This window comes from Grammomys surdaster, unplaced genomic scaffold, assembly GCF_004785775.1.
Source record: "Grammomys surdaster isolate TR1022 unplaced genomic scaffold, NIH_TR_1.0 67, whole genome shotgun sequence".
Classification (NCBI taxonomy): domain Eukaryota; kingdom Metazoa; phylum Chordata; class Mammalia; order Rodentia; family Muridae; genus Grammomys; species Grammomys surdaster.
In genome coordinates this window covers 20,862,206-20,885,699 of record NW_021604569.1, presented here as the reverse complement: position 1 = coordinate 20,885,699, position 23,494 = coordinate 20,862,206, and the positions used below count along the sequence as shown (strand labels likewise).

Below are 23,494 nucleotides of genomic sequence, written 5' to 3'. Positions count from 1 at the left end.
GCCTATACTGACTACGACTTCTCTGAAGATTTATGCAGGTCCCCTGTGCTCTGTTGTGAATACACCATTCCCTCTGATCTGCCCACTTGAGGGTATCTCTAGGCTCCATGGGAACCAATTCCATATGTGAACCAGAAACCAGGCTGTGCTGTGCTGTGCTCTGTGTGTGTGTGTGTGTGTGTGTGTGTGTGTTATGTGTGTGTAGATGGTGCCACCAGCCTAGGGATGGCACCACCTACAATGGGCTCCTCTCCCATCAGTCCCCAATTAAGAAAATGTCCTACAGCTGGATCTCGTGGAGGCGTTATCTAATTGATTTTCCTCCTTTCAGATGACTCTAGCTTGTATCAAGTTGACCTAAAAGTAGCCAAATAGTGTACATGGTTAGTTCATGTCCCTTTCTGGGTTTCCTTCAGAAGAGATGGCTTCCAGAGCTAGAGGTGTCTCCAAAGAAACATACTAGTGACTCAGAGGAAGAGGACATTAAGAAAGTGCCTTTCTAGTGACTGTATGAAAATCAAGTAATCTGTCATTCTGCTATTGAAGAATGAAGTGGAAGTCAGACTCTTGACAGGTCCCCTGTGACCCTCAGAAAAATCACAGTGGAGGGTGAAGGATGGGGCAGGTGTGTCAGCTGATTCATCGTGAGGAACATGCTGCTTATCTCAGGCACCGTGTTGGAGATTGCTGGTGTTCTCTGATTGAGAATGTTTTGTCAGGGTGAGGGGTGACGTCAACCCTTAAGCATGTCAGCATCCCAGGTAGGTGCCAGGTTGAGGTACTAGTTGTTTTGTTTTGTTCTTTATCCAAAATTACAAGCACACTGGCTCTGACCTCCTTGGGATTGCTACATCATGGTTGGTAGATGTGCCTGGTCAATGAATTCTAAAATGTAACGCACGTGAATAGGGAGAGGGTGCTTTTTGAAGAGGTGCTGAGAGCACACTTCAGGAACAGTTCGGTGTGTAGCTCCTGTGACCTTGCTGACAAGAATAATGTGTCACCCCGTAAACTCCTTTTTAAAAATCTGGGTTTCCTGCCTGGAAAATCTTAAGAGAATTTCAGTGGATTTTCATCTTGTTAAAAATGTCATAAGGCAAATCCTGAATGCTTTATAAAAAATAGCTGCTTCAAGCAGGATGAACACTTGTTAGTTAGATCTCAGAAACAAACCCTTCTGGCCTGAGCATGGCGTCATTATTATGGAGTAATTAACATGTGTTAATGTAGGAAGGACAGAGACCCCAGCAGCCCCTAAATTCAAAAGCTGGTACAAGCAGAAACCAGAACAAAACCTTTCAGTACAGCGTGCTAAGTCAGGAGTAGCTTTCATTTTAGTTCAGATTTTTTAAATCCTGTTTTTAGTCTTTAGAAGTTTCTTGTATGTGCACAAGTTTATTAATCATTAACCATAAAAGGAAGTTTTGACTTCTCTTTGAAAACATATATTACACTTTTGTGCCAGGCTGGGTGTAGTGGGTCATACTTTTAATCCTAGCTCTTGGGAGGCATAGGTAGGTGGATATCTGTGAGTTCAAGGCCATCCTGGCTTGCATGGTGAGCTCCAGGACAGCCAGGTCTATGCATAAAGACCCTGTCTCAAAAATCAAACAAAATAACTAATAACCCTCCTCTCTCTGTCTCCTACCCACACTTAAACCTTTAACCTGCCCATTTCCCCATCTCCTTTCATGATCTGCTGCTGTCACCTCTGACTGAACTTGTCCCTTGGGTTGTGGGATCATAGGTTTCAGTATAGATCATTCACTTGTCATTTGTTATGGTTAAACCTTTGCCAACACTACATTGGCCCATCCCCTACCCTCCTCTATGCTGAAATCTTTCCAACTCCGGTATTGACCCTCTGTTTTCCTGGTCTGTGTTTTCCTACCCCCTCTCCCTTAAGGCACCCACTCCAGAAGTCACAGATTGCTAAAGAGTGTTTTATTTTTAAGCAAAGGATATTCAATTACGTTGTTTAGATTAAAGTATTATTGATTGTGACAATAATTATTTTGGGGAGAATAAATATTGTTGTGCCATTAATACAACCAAGCTGTTACTTTTTTAAATATACCTTTCATCTTAGTCCTACCCTTTAAAAGCTTTTCTTTGGGGGTAATTAGCATGTAGCATGTTAAATATAATTAGTAATACATTTTCCGTGGTGAGGAGGGTATTTACAATGTCATGTTGACAGGAATGGGGGATGAAAAGACTGAGGCTAGAAGTCAGGGGCCACTAGCCTGTGAAACACCCAAAGCAAGTGACAGATTCACCCCATGGGAAACTTGCTGCCAGAGAGCCACCCTCAGGAAAGAAGCATGCCCAGTTCTCTGATGTTGGTTTTCTTTCCAGCAGAGGTCATGGACTCAGAGCCTCCTTCAGAATTGCCACTGGTTCTGCTGTTTGCAGAGCAAGTTCCAGCTTGTCTGGGCAGTGGTGGCCAGTGTCTCTACTGGTTAGACCTGGAGTCTAGGGCCCAAGAGTGTCTTGTGTTTCTATACACTACAACCTGCCCCCTTCTATTGAAGTATGCTAATTCATTGAGCTTGGTTTTGTTTTGGTTTTGCTTTGAAATCACTTTGGGCCCCTGCACCAGGCTTGGACTTTCATTCCGTGCTCACTGCTCCACACCACACCTCTTAGCTTGAGTCCTCTTCACATTGTTCCTTAGAATCACTGCTTCTTGGTATCATGGCAGGAAATCTAACAGTGTATAACTGGTAAATAAACTCTAGGGAGAGTAGAGCAAACCTCCCCGAAGCCGCTGACAAATACAGCCCCAGCCCCAGTAACAGTTCCTCTTAAAGATGGATGGCAAGAAGCTGTGGCACAGAGATGTGTCTGCCCTGTCCTGTACATCACTGACTACCAAGTGGATTGTCCAATAAATGTCTTCTGTGGCAGGCCACAAGCATCAGAATCACTCTGCATTTCTGCTACACCAGTTTGACGTTCATAAATGGTCACACACACACACACACACACACACACACACACGTACATAGACTGTTTCTCAAGCCAAATCCTTTAGAGAATCAAGTTTTTTGTTTGTTTTTTGGTTTTGTTTTTAAGATAGAATTTCTCTGTGTAGCCTTGGCTGTCCTAGAACTAGCTCTGTAGACCAGCTCTGAGACCTCTAGCTCATCGATCCAACTGACTCTGCTTCCTAAGTGCTGGGATTAAAGATATGCACCACCACTCTGCCTGGCAATGGTCAAGTTTTGTAGCAAAGACATACACTTTCTGTCTCTGAAAGCTATGGCATATGATAGCCACCACTGAGAGCATCTCTTGAGGCTCATGGTGGCCCATGCATTGGGGCCATCCCTGAAAATTGTTTCTTAGTATTGTAGGGCCATAGTTCTTGGTGAGTGGGCTAGGACTGGCTGTTCCTGCCACCCTTCTGTCCACTCCTTAGGGTTTCATCCTCTGCTTCTGGTTCAAAGAGTATGTGCTCATATTGGGCACCCACTCAATGGGGTGAGCTCCTAGATCCACCCCAGTCTGGCTCTCATAGCATTCTGGTTTCAGTACGAGTGGGATGTGAGTTCTTGTGGAGGCAACAGAAGTTCTGGGAAAGGTAGATCAGAGGCCTGTCTGGGGCTGGTATAGTATGAGGTGGGTACATAGATTCCCAAGAGGTGTTTAAGAGACAGGAATGAGATCGGAGGAATTAGACCCCGGAAATGGGAAGCCATTGACAAGCACTGAAAATGACAATGGCGGGGTGGTGAGTCCTTCAACCTTTCATTAAGGTTCTGGTCCTTGTGTCTGGTATGAAAGATGGAGAGTATTCATGTGGAGCATCCATGCATCTAGAGCCCTGCATGGATGCTCACTGAAGTGGAAGCAGCGTGCTGCCCCCCAACCCCATGAGAATTTACTCTAGACACCCAGAGAATAAGGAAAAAGCTTTTTAATAGCCTACACCCTGCTCTGGCTAACACCCAAAGAGAAACCAGCCATGAAACTTTTAACAGCTTATATAGGTCATAGGCTTTAACATTCCACATATAAAGATACACTTTGAGCAATTAAACAGAGACAGAAAACTTCCAGTCGGATCACAGTTACTTTTAATGTAGCCCAATGCTATTCTTTTCCAGTAGTTGTTATTCCAGGTCATCCTACTGGCAGAATTATGCTCTTCTTGGTGAGAGAGCCAGGATAGAGGTGTGTTCTTTGATATGGAAATAGGGCTTAATTGGCCACAATCTTATTGAACTAAAGCCTAGCAGGAACATATTCCCAGCAAGCCTGCAGTTCATTTATGTTAGAGGCATATGATTTTTCCTGCAGTTTCTAGCAAGCCTGCCTAGGGTGGTGCTCAACTTCCAGGGACATTAGAGACAGGGCTCCATCAGCTAAAGTCTACTTTGTGTACTTTAATATTCCCTAAGCAAGCTTATTGGTAGATCCTTTCTCCCATTAATTTACCACTCCCATTCTTTCCTATATCAAGGTGTCATGGTGGGCGGGTGAGGGCGGCATGAGTGGTTGGGATCCATGACCTCTGACCCCCAGGCGGAGGAGGAACGGGATGACATGGAGAGAGTGAAGCTGGACAACAAGAGGATCCTCTTCAACCTCCTGCCAGCTCACGTCGCTCAGCACTTCCTCATGTCCAATCCCCGGAACATGGTGAGTGCGAGGGCTTCAGGGGGCCCGCTGGAGTGCCAGCTCTGCGTGGCCCACTCTGTGTCCCTCTGCTTCTCCCACAACACGGGGCCTTTGTGGCCTTCAGCAATCCCTGATTTAGTTGCTCAGCTCTCTGTCTGGCCTTGCTTTCAGTCTCCCTAGAATGGATGGACTTCTGGGCCACCAGGAAACTCTGGGGAAATTAGATAGACAGGTATGCATTTCTTTCCCCTCCTTCCTCTTCCATCTTAGGCTGGACTGCAGTGTTCATAACACACAGGAGGAGGAAAGTGAGCCTCAATAAACTAAACGCAGAGAGGAGAAAGTCCTTTTCAAGTTTGGATCATTTCAAATAGCTTCCCTAATGCAGGGAAAATCTGTACTGAAAAAGGAGAGCATGACTGTGTGTCTAACTATCCGTTGTGCCTGCTTGAAACTTGGGGATTCTCATTCCCTCCTCTGCATGGAATGTTTGGTCAGAGCTCCTCTAAGCCCTGCCTGCTGCAGTTGCTATGGCCACCAGCACAGCACAAGGGAGATGCTTACAAAGGCCAAGTTTAAAAGTAAAGAAGTCCGGGTTGGCTTCTAGAGTTCTGGGGGAAAGAACAAAGCCTGGGGGGGTTCAGCCTTAAGCTCCTTTAGCCGGAAGCAGCTGCTGTTGTTTCTGTACAATCAGCTGAGTTTTGGAACCACGACATGTGTAGCTTTCATAAGCACCCCCCTACCCCCACTTCCCTGCTATTTTTTCACCTAGGAGGCTCAAAGACAAAGCTGACCTCTCAGGATGCAGTGCCCTGCACAACTTTGAGCCCCCAGCATTTCCACCTTACCTGTAGAACCAACCGGGCTCCTATGGCCTGGCTTGTCCCCCTTCCAACAGCTGCTCCTGTTGGTTGGCCATATTCGTCACTGCACCGAGGTTCTGACCCCTTTTGCCTTTGCAGGACCTCTATTACCAGTCCTACTCCCAGGTGGGTGTCATGTTCGCCTCCATCCCCAACTTCAATGACTTCTACATAGAACTGGATGGCAACAACATGGGCGTTGAGTGTCTGCGGCTCCTCAATGAGATCATTGCTGACTTTGATGAGGTGAGGCCACACAACAGCATCTATTCACAGGGTAGCAAAGACGACCCTCTGTGGACCCAAATCCTGCTTGTCCACTGGGTTTCAAGTAGGGTCCAGGACAGAGCATCTTGGCTCTAGGATAGGGAAAAAGGCTGGGTAGCTTCCACTCTCTGTGGGCAGGTAGGAACCTCTTGGTCCTTCCCCAATCAGGCACTGTGTTTGCCCCAGCACTGGAGATCACCTTTTCCCCAGTGAGTGTGAGCTTGGCTACAGAGACAGGGATGTGTCCTATGCTGTATTTCCTTGATGCCTCTTTCATATATAGTCCCAGATCCAAAACAGACCAGAGGAGCTGTTGTGCACAATTTGATGGCCACCTCCTCTCTTGCCCCCTAGTGGATGATGGCTATATGACATCTCTCCAGTGTTCTGTGATGTTAACTGTTTTCTTGTGTTTTAAACAAAGCTCATGGACAAGGACTTCTACAAGGACCTGGAGAAGATCAAGACCATTGGGAGTACCTATATGGCTGCCGTGGGGCTGGCGCCCACAGCAGGAACCAGGGTAAGTAGGTCTTAGGGCACTTGCTCATGTATGGGCCTAGCTCTGTTGCAGATAGATCTGGGACCCTAGTCAGGTCTACACTGGGATTGGTTTCTCTGCGATGCTCTAGGGAAGCAGATCCTAAGCTGTCTTTTCATTGGCTAGTTACATCTAGTTATCCGATCTCAGGAAAGCCCTTGAGCACTCCTCACCAGATATCTCTCTTTGCTCCCAGAATTGGGATGCTGAAAACTAACCTCCCACCCCCCGACCCCAGTAGAATTGTGAAGATGATGTGAATCTGCAGCTACAAAGGCAATTGATTCAGTGATTGACACTGTCCCAGAGCAGGACTCATTTTTGCCAAACCTTTAAGGAATAAGTGATGCCAGTCACCCCCAGCCTCTTCCAGAAGACAGGCAGAAGGAAGGCTTCCTGACTCATCCTAGGTCACACCCTCATACCAAAGCTAGACAAAGACACCACAAGAAAGGAAAGCCACAGGCCAGAATTTGTCTCTCACACAAGCAAATACATAAATTCCTCATCAGACTTTAGCAAAAAGACCCAAATAATAAGTAAAGTGAATCCTACCAGAGGGCCAGGTAGAGTTTATTCCAGGTATATAGGACTGGTTTAACATTCCAAAAGGAATTTGTGAAATTCACCCTATCAACATAAGATCCAAAAGAAAACTGGCGCAAAAATCCATTTGATTCAAGACCCATTCCTGAATAAAAATGATTTAAAAAAAGAAAGAAACTTCTAAGTTGACAAAGAAAACAGATAAAAACCCTATAGCTGAATATTATATCTAACGGAGAAAAATTCCCCAGCTCAGAATCAGGAGCGTTACAAGAATATCCCGTCTAGGCAGCATTAATATTAGTATCACTAATTATTAAAGTCAAGATTTTGATAAATAGTATAGCTGGGACTTGAACCACTATGTAGCCCCAGTTGGCAACAAATCCCAATCCTTCTTCCTCTGTGTCCTGATTTCTGGGATTGTAGGTATATACCAACATACCCTATTCATACCACTTATATTTAACAGTGTTCTGGAAGTCCTAGCTAAGGCCCTAGGACAAGAGAAGGCGATAAAGTGCATATGGATTTTGAAGGAAGAAAGAAAACTATCTGTCTTTGCAGATGACATGATTATATATGTGGGAAACCTGAAAGAACCAATGATGGATAGGTGGGGGATGGGTATGTGACACTCATAACCACTGAACTAATGAATGAGTGTAGGAAAGTGGCAGGATCCAGGGTTCATATGTAAAAGTCAGTGCTTCTTTGTATAAGAGCAATGAACAATTGCTATTTGAAACCAGACATAATACCACTTATATTAGTGCTAAAGTATAAATCTGGGTTTAAATATAACTTGGTATATACAAGATCTATATAAGGAAAACTATTCCATGTCCCTGCATGGAAAAGATGACTGCTGTCAAGATATCAGTGCTTTTAAATTTGATTTATGAAATTAATTCAGTCTCAGTCAAAATTGTATCAGGAAATCTCATGACCTTGACAAAGTGAACCTAAATTTATACTGACAAAGGATCCAGAAGAAGCCAAGACAATACCGGATTGCTAACCAGACAGCTATAGCAGTCACGACAGTATAGTGTGCTGGGGGTTATTTCAGATAGACCAGGAACAGGAGAGAGTGCCCAGAAAGAGACACATATAACTATGCTCAGTTGATCTCTATTTTTAATATAATAATTGCATATTCACATGCAAAACCACAACTGAGATAAAGATGTCCTGCTGTCCATAAGATCAATTCAAGGCAAGTGATTAACCTAAATGTAAAATAAAAATCTAAAAAACTTCTGGACGTGGGAGAGTATCTAGATGGTCCTGAGTTTGGGATGGTTCTTTTTAGATGTAACACCAAAATATAACACCAAAAGCATGGTTCCTGAAACAAAAGATTATGTTAGTTGGGCTTCATTAAATGAACCCCCATACTCTGTAATCAACATTATGAATAAACAGTCAGTCTGCAGGCTGGGGGAAATTTTCCATCTATCTGATAAAGGACTTATACTTAAAATAAAATTGTAAAAACCTGTAAGATTACAAAAAAAAATCAGAAAAATGCCAAACTAGTTTAAAAGTTGAACCACACTGACCTATTCAAACAACCCAAATCCAGAACACTACACTGGGTGCTGGGAAGTCTGTAGGACAACAGAACTCATGTTCCTTACTGCTGGGGGTGCAAAATGTTCCAGTCACTGTGGAAACAGTTCAGGCTGTTACCGATGCCCATTCACCCTGACAACTGTAGTTCTTGGTGATCACCAAAATGAGATGCAAATTTGCATCCACACTGACACCTGTACATAAATAGTCATTGCAATGTCACCTCAAGTCACTAAAAACTGGAAACCAATGAAAGACTGATCTGAAAGTCCTTTCATTAGGCAAATGGATGAAGACATTCTGATATGTCCATAAAATTAAATACTACTGTCATAAAATAGAAGTGTGCAGGTGACAGAGACACAGTGAGACCATATACTACTGTCTGAGAAAGATAAATCCACAGAGACAGAATTAGTGGCTTCTGGGTATGGGATAGGAGGAATAATGGCCCGGTAGAGCACAGAGGATTTGTAGGGCAGGGGAGCTATTTTGTCACACTGCACTGCATGATATCACACATTTGTCAAGCCTGCAGAACATATAATACCAAGGGTGAGCTCTAATGTTAACTGTAGCTGTGGGGTGGTAATTATATACCAGTATTGGCTCACTGACTGTAACAAATGAGCCACTGGGACGCAGGAATTCAGCAGCAGCCAGTTGTATGCAGAGGAGGTCACTACATAAGGACTCCGTATCATCTACTCAGTTGCATATAAATTAAAGTTCTTAAAAAATAATAATGCCTGTTCAGTGTTGTTTTAAGAACTTTAGTTCTCTGATGTTGAGGATAATAAGTCTCCTGGATAAATACAGAAATCAGTCCCCCAGTTACATCCACACAGATGCAGTGTCTGTCTCCAGGAAGGGAGCTGGCAGCCCTCTCTCATGTATGTCCCTAGTCCTTGTTTGGCTCACGTGCAACATGTATTGACAGCATTGTCCAAATAGGTGCCTGGACACATGATGCCGGCTTCCAGGGTCTGTTCCCCACACCTCCAGAGGGGCATGATCTACACTAGCGTGACTTTGGGAGGCTTCTTCCCGTGTCTCTCAGAACCCATGGTTTGGGCAATACCCTGAATTTTCTATCTGTAACAGTAGGAAGAGAATCAATGTGTCCTCAGCTAGATATCAAGAGAACCTGCTAGTTTCAGGGCTGCTATATTTTGAATTAAATCCCAATCCCAGAACCTGCCTGGGTGGTCCCTGACCCCTCCTGCTCTGGTACTCTACACACTTACTGTTCTGTTTCTTCACACCTAGGCTAAGAAGTCCATCTCTTCCCACCTGAGCACACTGGCAGACTTTGCCATCGATATGTTTGATGTTCTGGATGAAATCAACTACCAGTCCTACAATGACTTTGTTCTCCGAGTTGGTAGGTGACTCTGAACCCATCCCTGTCACTGACAGGAGCAGAGGCAGTGCAGGCCTGTGGTCTCACCAGAAGTTGTGTTGGTCAGGAGTGCATGTGGACAGCATTGTCTCTGAAGGTGGCTTGTGGAGATGTGCTGCTTCCAAAGGGGACTTAGGAGTGAGGATTCGTTATAAAGCTCAGGTACAGTAGACTCCTCCTTCACTGCTCTAGTCAAAGTTCTCACTAACTCAGACTTGAGTGTGCCTGGACCAGACGGGATGCTGTAGAGCTGTGCAGGTCCTTGAGGTCCACTGGACCCTGACCTGTGGAAGGAGATAGACTTCGTGTCTTCCCTTCTGTGCATTTGAATATGTTCTTGGTGCCAGGACCCACACTCTGAGCAATGTAGCTTCAGTGCTATGTCAAAGAAAATCTAAGAAGCTACTACTTTAGGGGTCAGAGAGGTGAGGTACACTGTGGGCATAAAGGCTGTAGAGCCAGACTTCCTGGTGTCTCCTGCGCAAGGGCCAAAGTGACAGTGATTTAGAAATATGTCCCTTAGTAAGAATCTACTGCACACACTCAGGGATGATGAGGAGAAAGTGTTTTAATGCTAACATGTGTCTGGCTCTGGCTGATGCCCACAGAGGAGCCACTAATGAATAGATTTTTTGCTGACTTACACAGACCCTAGGCTACATATTCCATATATGCTGTTATCCTTAAATCTCTTCTAGATTCCGGCCCCAGGTTACACTTTGAACAATTTAAACAGAAACAGGACTCTGGCAAGTCTGGCCACTTGGGCAAATGGGAAATTTAGACAGCAAACATACTGCCAGAATTATTTCTTAAGTACACCAGTGTTTTCAAACAGTTACTCTGGCTCATCCTTGCTTTTTCTGATAGGAGCACAGGGGATTTAATGGCAGACCAGGACTCAGTGGTGGTTGTTATCCCTGGCTCTGTAACTCTGAGCTGCCCTTAGAGGCACGTTTTTTGATGTGTGGATGAGCCTAATGGCTGGGTTTAAGCCAGAGTTGTCTCCCCTTGTTCTGGGTATGGAGCCTAGGGAGAGGTCAATCTTGGCGAACAGTCTATAGCAGAAACTTTCTCAGTAGCTCTAAACTTCAGTTATGGCACAAAAATTTCCTTCCTCCAGTTTCTAACAAGCCTGGTTATTTAGTATCCTACTTGCCTTCTAAGCAAGTGTGTGTGTGTGTGTGTGTGTGTGTGTGTGTGTGTGTGTGTGTGCATCAATTTTACTACTTCAAGTTTCTCCTGCATGAATAGGACCTGAAGCTTTTCCTTAGGGTTAGGAATTTCTCTGAAGGCCAGTGGTACTGCAGGTATGGTGGGCAACGCTGCAATGCTGAGGGGCTTGCCCACTGCCTACCTGGGAAACCCTGTACTGGATTAGACTGCTTGCCACCTGTGTTAGGCTGGGGATTCCTTTAGAATGGAGCCTGATTCTATGTGGCCCTCAAACCAAGGCTCAGAAAGGCAATGCCTGTTACCAGGACCAACTGGCTGCTCAGTCTTAGGTTTCCAGCTGCCCACAGGCTACGCTGTGGCTGTTTTCCAGGCATCAACGTTGGCCCCGTGGTTGCTGGAGTGATCGGTGCTCGAAGGCCCCAGTACGACATCTGGGGAAACACAGTCAATGTGGCCAGTCGGATGGATAGCACTGGGGTCCAGGGAAGAATTCAGGTAAATCATTCAGAAATGAAAAGACACAGGTACACATTCCTCAGATGAGGAAACTGAGGTATCAGGTGAGGCATCAGGAATCTTAGGTGAGCCTGGGTCTGTGGCCAATCAGTGGTAAGACAGACCAAGCAGAGTATCTTGGTGTCGGCTGGGGACCTAGACAAACTGCTAAGCCTGGCAGGTTGCTTTTGTTTTTTGATTCTTCCATGCATCATTGGGGCCACTCCTGAGTGAGCAGATGTAAACTCAAGAATCACAGGGATTCAGTGGTCACTACGTGGCCTGGCAGCCTGGCTTCTTGGTGTACTCCCTTGTTTCAAAACCATGATCCCATCTTGGCTTGGTGGCATACACCTTTAATCCCAACACTTGGGAGGCAGAGGAAGGCAGATCTCTGTGAAGTTGAGGACAGCCTGGTCTACAGAGTGAGTTCTGGGACAGGCAAAGATATGTAGGGAGACACAGTCTCAAAGCAAAAAAGAAAGAAACAAAAACCATGACCATTATCTAGCCATCACAGAAGCCCAGGAGGAAGAGATGTGCTCATGTGTTTGAAGAATAGGATGATAGACACACCCACCGCCTCTGAGAAGCTTCACTCAAATAGGGCAAGACTTGGTGGCTAGGACACGTTCTAGGAGCCACTGGAAGGTGGCTTCTGGTCTTCATCAGTGTCGGGAAAGGTCTACCTTCTAGTATTTTCCCTAGAATAACATTAGACCTGCCATTTAGATGTAGCTCTGTAGGTTGAATGGAGCTTATGAAGGGTTTCCTGGCATCCTGCCACCCACCAGAAAACTGCAGCCTTCCAGGGTTTTGGAGCAACATCTTTATTATTCTGGTGCATTTCCCCTGGGTTCAGGACCTGTAGCATCAGATCAGGGAACACGGACCACCCGAGAGGACTCCTGCTGTGGCTAGGCCACTGCCCCAGACAGGTTTTCTGACATCATGGTCACTGTGAAGTTTCATTTCACTGAGCACTGAGCCTCCAACTCACCATGAAATCTCCACACTCGGCAGCACTGTGAGGTGCAAGCATGTGTTCCAGGGTCCCTCAGCAGCTCTGCAGTTTTCCATCGATGATGTTTTATTTTCTTCCCTGGATCTCTTTTACTGTGGTACAGGATACACAGGTTGCAGCATCTTTGTACAGGCACAGCTTCACGCCCTGGGCATTCACATAGTGGGGCAGCTACTGCTGCACTCATGTATAGGATGTGCAGTACTGTGCCACCATGGAGAAGATGCTTACACTCCCCTGCAGCCTTCCCCAGACTAGAGATACCCAAGGAGGGCTCCCCACCTCTCGCCCACCCCACTGCTTTTGTTGCTGTAGTGAAAGGTTTATTTTTGATTTTTGCTCACAGTTTTGGGTTCGAGCATGAAAACATTTCCATAAAAGTCTGGCATGGTGGAGGGACAAGAAGATTTAAATTCTTTGTCCTAAGCACATGCTTTCTAGTATTTGATTAAAACGACTCATATTTGACATCTTCACACTGGTGCTCAATTCCATGTGGAGGGCCACCCTCCCTAGCTCTGCCAGAGTGGATGAAGGTAGCTGGAGACAATTTCACAGTTTGGACATAAAATGTGGGGAGAGCCGAAGCCAGGAGACAAGGAGGTGTAGAGCCCTCCCCTGCTGGCTTAGGACTATGCCATAGATCGGGGATATTTCACGTTTCCTCTTCTCTCTAGTGTGGGGAGGCAGAGATTTGCGGAGCCAGGATACTTACTGGTCTGCTGAGAAAAGAGCAGCCAAGAGATTCCCATTTCCTTCTATCCTTCTTTGTCTTCTGTGTGCTTGTGACCTCCTACCAAAGGCTCCATCCAGTAGCTGTTCCCCAATCCCAGAAACTAAGGGTGCCATTCCCAGCACCAGACTCTACCTTGCTGAAGTAGCTAGAGCCCTGATCCAGAGAGCCTGCCCATCTATCTTTAACACTTCGGCTAGTCCCACACAGCCCTGACTGGTGCGAAAAGCAGTCACAATGGCTCACCTAAGCCCTGCTGGGTCCCTAGCCCCAGCTGTCCCCCTTGCCCAGATATGAAGTAGCTTTGTCCAAATGCTGCCAGGATTGGGCAGCTGGGATGGGAAGAGAGGTGCAGGATCAAAGGTCATTAGGGAGCTCCTACTCCCCTCATTATCCATGGCTAAGAGTAATGCTGGCTTCTTTCCCCTGGCAGGTGACCGAGGAAGTCCACCGGCTGCTGAAGAGGTGCTCATACCAGTTTGTGTGCAGAGGCAAAGTCAGTGTCAAGGGCAAGGGAGAGATGCTAACGTACTTTCTAGAAGGCAGGACTGATGGAAACAGCGCCCACGGCAGGACCTTTCGCTTGGAGCGAAGGATGTGTCCTTATGGGAGAGGTGGAGGCCAGGCCAGACGGCCCCCACTGGGTCCTGCAGCCGGACCCCCAGTCAGACCAGGGCTCCCTCCAGCCCCCACTAGCCAGTACCTGTCATCCACAGCAGCAGGGAAGGAAGCTTAGTGCAGCCCATGGGCCACTGGAGATGCATGCAAGGCAAGAATGCTCCTGGGTGACACCAGCCACCATGGCTCTAGCCAGGACCAGCCAGAGGAGCAGTTGCCAAGTGGCTAGGCTGGAGAAGAAGCATTGTCTAAGTGTGGCCTGAGGCCAATGGAAGATGTGCCCAAGCCACCCCTTGGGGCATACTGAGCTCTGTCTCTTCCTAATGACCTGGTTATGCCTGGCTAGTGTTGGCATTGGTGGTGGGACCTTGGGAATATCTTCCATGGTCATGGCAAAAGCTATGGAGGTCCAGCTGGCAGAGGAGCCCACCATGACTGAACCCCAAGTCAACTGGCTTATGGGTGGCTCCAACCCTGGTAAGCTGTGGCTTATGGGTGGCTCTAGACCTGGTAGGCCCTGGCTTATGGGTAACTCCATCCCTGGGTAGCAGTTTCAAGTATGAGTACCAGACTGGGAAGTTGGCCCCGCTGGGCAGGGCCATAAAAGTTGAGCTGTTCATACCATGGGCATAGCAAAGAGCTGGTCAGGTCTTGGTCAGGGCAGTATAGGAAGAATTGAAAAGACACCCCTTACTGCATGAAGAGTGGGGTTGGTGGCTTTCCTCAAGAGTAGGCCTTTGCTAACAGCCAGAGGCAGGTCTTCTGGAATCCTCGGGAGGCTCTGCAGCCCCACTCTGTTCTCCTGGCCCGTGCATTCTCTTCCAACCCCACCTGGCTGCTGTTTTCTGACTGCTGTGACAGTGGGCCCTCCTCTTCCTATGCCATCGCTGCACATTCAGAAGGAGGGGTGTGTGCTGCCTTGTCTTCTCTGTGGTATCTTGTACACTGTAAGTTTAACAAGAATCAAGCCTTCATTTATGCTAAGAGCGATTGACCCACTACTCCCATGAGCGCTCTCCTTGCTGGAAGACATCATCTCCTTGGCATAACCAGCCCTCCTCTTGGTGGTGTGAGTCTAGATGTGGTATCCCTGCTCCAGAGTGAAGGGAAAGAGTGACCCTGTTGACAGACACCTGGGGCCTCCCACCTGTGCTTCCCAGTGACTGCAGCTGTGATGAAATCCTGTTGGGGACAGGATTCTGGAGGAGCTGGCAGGAAGCAACTGGCTGGAAATAGCGGGATGAAGCCTGGCTTCTGGAGAAATTCAGCTTTGCTCACAGGAAGGGAGGCAGCTTGAAACAGGGCAGGTGGGCATAAGCCCTGTCTGATCACGTCTATGGAGGCCCATTTCCTCATGGCTCCCCAAGGGCTTGCCCCCTTCTGAGGGTCCTGTCTTCTTAGAATAGGGCAGAGCAAAGCCTAGTCTGCAGGGTGCATATGTGGTGTTCCTGGACTCAGCTCTGGTTCAAGTGTGTGGCTATGTTGGTGCCTGGGTAATTTTCCAGGTCAGCCAGTGCCTATCCTGGGACATTCAGCTGAGGCTAGCTAGACTCAGGTCACCTGTGGGTAGGAAGAAAACTTCCAGCAAGGGAGAGCTGGAGGCTGCATGCAAAGTCTCCAAGTCTCTGAGACTGTACCACAGGTGTCCTAGAGTGTCGGTGGGGCAGCTGTGTAGATTGCACATTCTCTATGGATTGGGCTGGAGCTTGTGGTTGTTGGTAAGGACATCTTCTAGCACCTTCTGCAGAGGAACTCTGACCTATGCCCACCCTGCTTTGTTGCCTTTCTAATGATATCAGCGTGGTAGGGCCATTGTTTGCTGCCTTTCTGTCACCCCACTGTGGCTAGAACCCAGAGCCAGGGCCAGACCTCAGTACTCCACTGCAGCCTTCAGGGTTGGACAGCAGGTATCTTCATCATCCTCCGGTGGGCGTGTCTGGTTCCTGTGGCTTGGTATTTTGGTATAATAGTGTTGGGAGATTGCTGCCTCCAGGAGATGCTTTTGGTTTCTCCCATGGCCCTGAAGACCATCAAAGATTGTATTTATAAGAAAGATTCAGGCTGTTGGGGGACTCTGAGAAGAGGCAGATTTATCTGAGCCAGAACCTGGCTAGGGCTTGCAAGTACTCATTCTCGGTGGCTCCTGCCTCCTGCCCACCCCTATGTTTTCGTATCTTTGGGACAAATGGCTTTTCCTCATGGGACTCTTCTGCACTAGGAATTTCTCACCTTGTCTGTCTGTCTTAACCAGACTTGAAGCAGTCAGCTCAGACAGGAGCATCCAGAGCAAGTGAGTACATGGTGGCCCTGGCTCTGAGGGCTGCGGTGCTGTACCTGGCCTTCAAGGCCATTTAGGAAGGTAGAGAACCTCTCACACAGCCTGAGGTTCCTCAGAGTGTCTTCTGGGCCCCTAGAGCTAGTGCCTCTCTGGGTGTCCAGGTTAGGGACAGAGGAGTGTTTCTCAAAGATGCCCATGGGACAGCCCCAGGTCCTGTGTGTTTGTCCTTTGCCACAGTCAAGGACCTTCACAAGGGGACTTAGGGTAGGTAGGCCTGAAGGATTGAGAAAGGATTCTAGACTGCACCAATGGGGTTAGTGCAGACATATAGCCCATCAGAAGTAGACAGAAAGATGGCCAGGCTGGGAAAGGTATGACGTGTACCCAGGACTGAGTCTTTGTTGCTGACTTGAAGATGAGGACATGAAACACATTGGAGAGACTTAGGAGGACAGCACAGCTCCAGCCAGCAAAGAAGCCAGGATATCACACCCACAACCACAAGGAGCTGAAATTGGCCACAGCCTGAGCAGGCAGCAGGCAGACCATCAGAGCCGTCAGGGAGGAGGCCAGCCAGTGACCCCTGGATCTGACCTATAGGACTCTGAGCAGAGGCATCCTGGGTCTATAACACTGCAATCACATGTGAGTGTGTAAAACTGAGAGAGACCATATGGGTGCATGAGCAGAGCCACCCAAGGTGTGGTCAGAATGAGAGAAAGCAACCTTATAGGATGACATTGCCTTCTCTGGGCACAGAACTGTTCTGAAGTATACCACACAGGAGCCTTGGCCGGGTCTCTTCTTCAGGGGTGACATCTCCATCATCAGCAATTCCAAACCCGCCCACTTCCTGTGAGGTCAGGAACCACACGTGCAGCCATAATGTTCCTTGGGGTTTGGTGATAAACAACTTTCTTTTTACTTGTGATAAAAATGTATTATATTGCCTTATTTATTTTTAATCTTGTACAATATTCATGTACAAATGTTAGAGCCATTTAGGTAGGATTCTCTCCAAATTATTTATTTTAAGATGCTCTGTAAATAGTGCACCAGTTACAGGTGCTCGTTCACTTGTACCAAAAATGAGGAAAAGCCTGGTACCCACTTCAGCCCCTGCTTGTAATGCTGTGGCCCTTGGGAAATGACCCTGTTGTGTTCCCTTCCCAACCCTAGCATGCCTCCCGTGCCTGACACTGTAGAATAGAACACAGCCCCAGAATGCTTCCAAATGCTTCCATGGGCTGTGCCAACCCGGGACAGTCCACTCCTGGGGTGTCTGTACCTACAGGTGTATGTCCCCACACATGCAGCAATCCAGTTGTTTCTCAGACTCCAAAGCCACCAGGGCTTCCGGACCCCTTCTGTCATAGAAGCAATAACCATAACCTAATACTGTAGAGACAAGTCTGGCCCAAGCAGATTGATATTTAAGACACTACCCATGCATTTGAGATTGCTATGACATCCAGGCCTCCATCCCTCCCAGAAGGCCTAGCTCTAGCTTCTTGGTTCTGAGAGCCAGGATTGGTACACTCCTACCCCCAGACAGAGCTGAGCAGACTGAGCCAGCCACGAGTCCTGGGCCCCACTATTGTTCACTAAGGAATAAGGTGAGGGTAGCCATCCGATCCTATATCTGTACCAATCCTTGAATTGTGATGTTTCGTGTGACTGAGGGTAGAAATGGTTTGTTTCAATGTTGCAACCAGGCACTTGTGGCATATTCATTGTAGCCCATCCCATCTTCCACAGTGCCATCCTGGTGGGAGAGGGAGATCCCTGAGGGTATAACAGGAAAGAGCTAGAAATGGCTAACAGAGGATTCAGGCCGTGGACTCGGCTGGCAGATATGAGTAGCTTTCACGTTGTATTTACGTGTGAGTTGAAGGACTCTTGTACCACTGTCCTAACAGCAACCTGTACACACTGTGCAAATGACTTGCTTTAATGGGCTGAGTAAGAGGGAACCCATTTTGATTGTGGAATTGGGGAAGGTTTCTCTACATTCTCCCAGACACCACTGCCCTCAGCAAGGTAAGTTTGAGGACTCTTCAGATCCCAGGGATTTTATTCACAGCCTGTACAGAGCTTCAGTCAGTGGACATTGGGGGTGGGGGAGAGTTGTTATAGAGCAAATGTGTACCCTTCATATAATAGTGGCAGGGAAAGAGCATTTCCACATACCCTGTGCACCCGTCAGTGCCATGCTGCCAAAGGGATGCTCGTGTTTTACATCCTTACATGGCTCTACATACGTAGCCGCCAGAAACTGACTTGCTCATGCTTTTTAATGGCTTCAACTTTTAAAGAGTGAGTTTTGGCTTGGTAAAACTAATAAAGAGCAAGTCTGGCAGCTCGGATATTATACGGGCCCTTGACGATCTTGCTTCTTTGGCTGTGCTTGGCTTTGAATGTTTCTATAGCAGGCCTGAACCAATAGCTCATTTCCATTTACAACTAAAGGCTTGGCAGTAGGTTGATGGTTAAAAGTGTGTATGCATACACGCTTGCACACACACACACACACACACACACACACACACACACACACACACTTCCATACGGAATATTATTAGAATCAGTTTGTATTCCTGGGTCCTTAGGCTGGGGCTTAGAAGAGTTGCTTGGGATGGACTTCGATTCAGGGATCTGCTTGGAGATGTCACTGGAGTCAGAGTTCAGAAGGCAAAATTGGCGCTGCCCTCAGCTGGCCTGGGGATGGGAAGCTAACCTTCTTATCTCAGGCAGAAAGGGCCTCAATCCAGGAACTGAAGGCACCTAGGTAACTATCTTAACACATAAATCATTCTGAGCTCTTTGACACCAGAGAGAAAACGTGTTGATGTGTTCCCAGCAGACACAATGAATGTGGTAGAAATGGAGGCTCTTTGACCCTAAGCAACTCCTGGTGCCTATATGGTCAACCAGTACCACATGGACCAAGACCTGTGTGGATCCAGAGGCACAGGCCTAGATCTCAGGAGTCTTCCTAGGGGAAGGCAGAAGGTGTGTGGTCTGGCCAGAGGATTCCCTCCTAAAGGGAAGAATGGGCACAGTTCTGAAGGGGATATCCAGGAAGGCTCCTGCTGTTCAGTGGTAGGAGAATTCTGGAGAGTGTCATTTCACATTGGATGACCTGGAGTGGCCTGGTCCTGCTGCTGGCTGATGATGGCTGTGCAAGGGGTTCTTCCTGTCAGGAGGTCATCTGTGATGCTCTGTGGGCTGGAGGAAAGGAGGATGTGTTAGGTTCTAGTGGCTGTTACACAGGGTCTGGTACACTATGAGCACAACTTTACACAGACACACTGAGTCAGGCAAGGCAGGTGTTGGCACCCTGTAGGGTCTTCCTTACCTCCAAGAATTCAGCGGGCACTTTAGAATGTATGTAGGATCCCTGGCCTTGCCCTGTGAGTTCATTCCTTGTAAACACAGGTCCAAAAATAGGAGATGAGCTCTGTCACTCTGTGGTCCATTCCATAAACACTTAAAAATCTAACTGCAAGTGCCACATCCTGTCACTAAACAATTACCCAATCAACATGTCATTATATAATGACTAAGACATTTGGAATTTTAAGTTTTCTTACTATTTTAATCTATTCTGTTCCACACATACCAGATCTGTTTAGTAGCTTCAAAAACCAAAATATTCCACAAGAGGCCATACTTAATTCAATCAACATGTGCTTGTGTGCATGTGTGTATACATGTGTATGCATGTCTAATACAACATAAAATTATTCTGCTTGGGATTAAGATTTCTCACTGAAGGAAAAAATTAAATTTGAATATAGTGAGCTGTCATTTGGAACACTTAATATCACATAAACTGAGGCAGCATCTGCCAGTCCCCCCACACTCCAGGGAGGGTGGGGGGGAAATGGGCACATGTCCCTGAGCCACTAAGCCTACTGCCAAGTGTCTTTTGCAAAAAGACCTCTATATAGCATCATTCTGGTCTGAGTACATCGAGAGACTGTTGCTCCTTTTTCTTTTGTTTTGTTGGGTTGATGGTTTGGGTGTATGCTGAATACTGTGCAGAGTATGTGGCAACTCCACACGCCTGGTGAGCGCCCATCCAAACTCTTAGAGGGCAGCAAAATGGCATCAATCTCAGGTACATTAGTCCTCCCCTGCCCTCGAAGGTCGAGGAGCTGACGTGGAGGCCACACTTTCCACCTGGTGTGTCAGCTGTTGCCTATCTGGGTATACAGTGGGAAGAACAAGACTCAGGAGGCTATCTTGGGTTGTGCTTCAAAAGTGGCTGGGGAAAAAAAAAGTCTTAAAATTCAGAAAACTGTCCACCATCATGCCACATCCTCTGTTCTGAGAAGTGTTGGTCATTTAAAATCTAATGACTGTACTGAGTTTTCTTCAGCATGTTGCTAAACCAGCTCAGTTCACACCCAGACAAGGGAGTTCAATCATTATAGCCCCATTTAGTAAAAACACCTTTGGGGGCCTTTGTTATGGGGGTAAATTGATCAAACATTCATTACTAGTACTTCCATTTAGTTTTGTAATTCCTGGGCCCCTTCTGTGGGCTCCTTGTCCATGACCAGCCTGTGGAGGAAGTGATTTGCTAATACTCAATACACATTGTCCTGAGAATGCAAGGCAGAGAGAGAGGCCGCCAGGCTTCAACTCTTCATCTGATCTGGCCAACCTGCATGTTTTCTGTTGCAGTTAAGGTTTCTGCTAAGCTAAGTGAAATCTGTAAGAAATGGGTTGCTGCTGATGCTATTGTCTATACACCAGTGCTTACCCAGTGTGGTGCAGGACACCTCACGGATGCTGGCCCCTTGTGGGCAAGGCTTGCTTGAACCCCATATTTGGAGCATGTAGCCAAGTGCTGTTTGGTTCTGTAATTCTTGGCTTCTTGTTGCTAAATTAGAGCCATTTGGTTCCTTTCCGATCTGCTTCATTCCTCCAAAGTTAGAGACACCTGGCAAAAAATTAGAGCCCCTGGCTTCAGCTTTATAGTGTCCTTGACAGTCTCAAACTTTTTGAAACACAAACTCACATTGTTAAGTGGCATCTTCTTAAATCGATCTTTTCTGAAAGGCCTGACATCCAACAGTGACAGAGCTATGGCACTCCTGTAGAGCCCCACCCACACTGCCCAGCCAGCCTGGCTCCAGTTACAGCTCTCACCTTCAATGCTCTACAACCTTTCTATCCCATGCTTCCGGCAGGCAGCCTTCCCAGGGAGTCAGGGGGAGTTTAGAGAGAGTTCTCCAGGAGTGCAGAGAAAGCAAGGGAGGGACAATGGTGCATGGAAAGAAGTATGGCCGCCTCTCCATTACAGGAGCCCCACATGCTTTCCAGGCGTTGGTTCCTGCTGATGCCCGGTAACATCCACTTCACATGCATTGGTTTCCAAACATTTCCAGCCGCTTGCTGAGAATTAGCATTTCAGCGGAGATGCTATCAGAGACTGACCCCAGAAATCTCTTAGACTTCATAAACTTGTAGGATTGCCTGCAAGAACATTTGCAGGCCACTAGATCTGCCTGGGGGTGGTGCCCCCTGCTCCATGGCACTGCATCGGGAAGTGGGCCTGACAGCAGCCAGAACTTGTTTCTCACCTCCCACCAGCAACTTCCACTCAGCCCCAGACCCCAGGCACATGAAGCACAAGTCTCAGGGGACCGCTCCCATGCTGTGGGGAGCCCAAGGAAGCCCCCAGCATCTCTTGCATACAGCACTGGCAGTGTGGGCACAACTGGCTACCAGGAGCACACACGCCTGGGGAGGAGGGGCCTGCTCTGTTGCCTTCACCCCTGTTAAAATTGAATATATGCAAGCCATTTGCACTATGGAATTGCATGCCATGAAATTCCTAACTGTGTGCACCTTAGTTTGAATTTGACATTATGTAGCATGCACAAAAGAATGGATGGGCTTGAGCTTGTCCCCAAGTCACCTCTACCGCTCATTGGGAGCACAGCATTGCCCTCGGCCAATTCCAGGTTTTGTGGAGCCAGTGAGGCTCCAGCACTTACCGTCCAGTGTCTCCCTTTCCCTGCCATGCTCCTCTTTCCCACCGTGCTCCCACTTAAGCTGATTGCTCTCCAATTTGCACAAATGGAAATATCATTATGATCATGTCTTAGCAGTAATTCCATCTTGATTTAAAGTAAGCCCAAAGCCCACTTCTGGAGTTCCTTACTTAAAAAAAAAATTAAAAAAAAAAGGCATGTAAGCACCTGTGTCCTGTGTTTATCAAGAAAGCTTTGAGTCCCTTAGTGGGATGGAGGGTGCATGGACAAAGAGGGCATTTTATCCCACACGATAAACTTACCAGATGCGTCCGTAGCTATGAGAACTCGATGATTATATTCACAATAACTCAATATCACTGGGTAACCTCTCACAATAGATTTGTATAATCAATACGGGTCTATTTTTATGTCAACTCTGTAGAGCACCTTCCAGTCTTTTTCAAGATTGTTAAATCGAGATGAGTAATTGAATAATTTGTCTTATTTTTATTTAAAAAGTGGATGAACTGAAATGTTAATGTGAATGTACATTTCTTAACTGCAACTTTTCTACTGAGTGTTTGCACTATACTCTCTGGGGTCTTATTTAACAAAAATAAAGGAGAAAAACTGCTTGACTAAACTCTGGCCATTTTCACTGAAAGACAAATGGTGGTATGCACATTCCGAAGTCATTTGTGACTCTTTTCATGGGGTGGGGAGTTATTATTCAAAATGTCACATGCCACATGACCCCAGAGTGACATAAGCTGTGTTCATTTTTACACCACCACTCCTTCGCTGTTTTTTACCCTGGATTTTAGTCCTGGGCTTCTGTGAATTCCCCAGTTGAGATATCTCTCTTATTCAGACAACATTTAAATGTTAGTCTGGATTCTCCGTACTTCTTAGTCTGGGTGTCTTGTCAGTAAGATCATTTCTCTGATCTTCCAGAAGCTCCTGTAGCTGAGGACTCATGATAAGGTTTTCATTTTACTTCTGTGATGTCTCCAATCACCTCTGTACGAGCTGGGTAAGCATGCTGGTCCTATGCTATAGTCCCAGCTCTCAGTGCACCCTCTTAAAGATAAAACGGTCACCTGAGCACAGAAATAAACTGGTGACAGGTTCCTTTGAAAAGCTGAAAAATATTAACCCAACCCAGGATAGCAGAATGGCGAGGGATCACGTCCACAGTCACGAGGCATTTCTTTCAAGTTGTTCTGCCTTTGCTGTTTTAAAAGTTCTCCAGAGAGAGAGAGAGAGAAAGAGAGAGAGAGAGAGAGAGAGAGAGAGAGAGAGAGAGAGAGAGAGAGAGAGAGAGAGAAGAAAGAGCAAGAGGGGGAGGGAGGGAAGG

At 46.9% G+C, this 23,494-nt stretch overlaps 1 protein-coding gene across 1 annotated transcript in view; it reads left to right on the top strand.

The window, feature by feature from the left end:
* Window positions 1-22,780, top strand: part of Adcy1 (adenylate cyclase 1) — a 113,518-nt gene extending 90,738 nt beyond the window's left edge. Inside the window, exons 15-20 of the mRNA XM_028777494.1 lie at window positions 4,531-4,647; window positions 5,589-5,735; window positions 6,181-6,279; window positions 9,691-9,805; window positions 11,370-11,494; window positions 13,685-22,780. Of these exons, the coding sequence (XP_028633327.1) occupies window positions 4,531-4,647; window positions 5,589-5,735; window positions 6,181-6,279; window positions 9,691-9,805; window positions 11,370-11,494; window positions 13,685-13,987 (906 nt within the window). The 3' untranslated portion in view covers window positions 13,988-22,780. The remainder of the gene's footprint in view (window positions 1-4,530; window positions 4,648-5,588; window positions 5,736-6,180; window positions 6,280-9,690; window positions 9,806-11,369; window positions 11,495-13,684) is intronic.
* The last annotated feature ends 714 nt before the right edge of the window (window positions 22,781-23,494 follow it).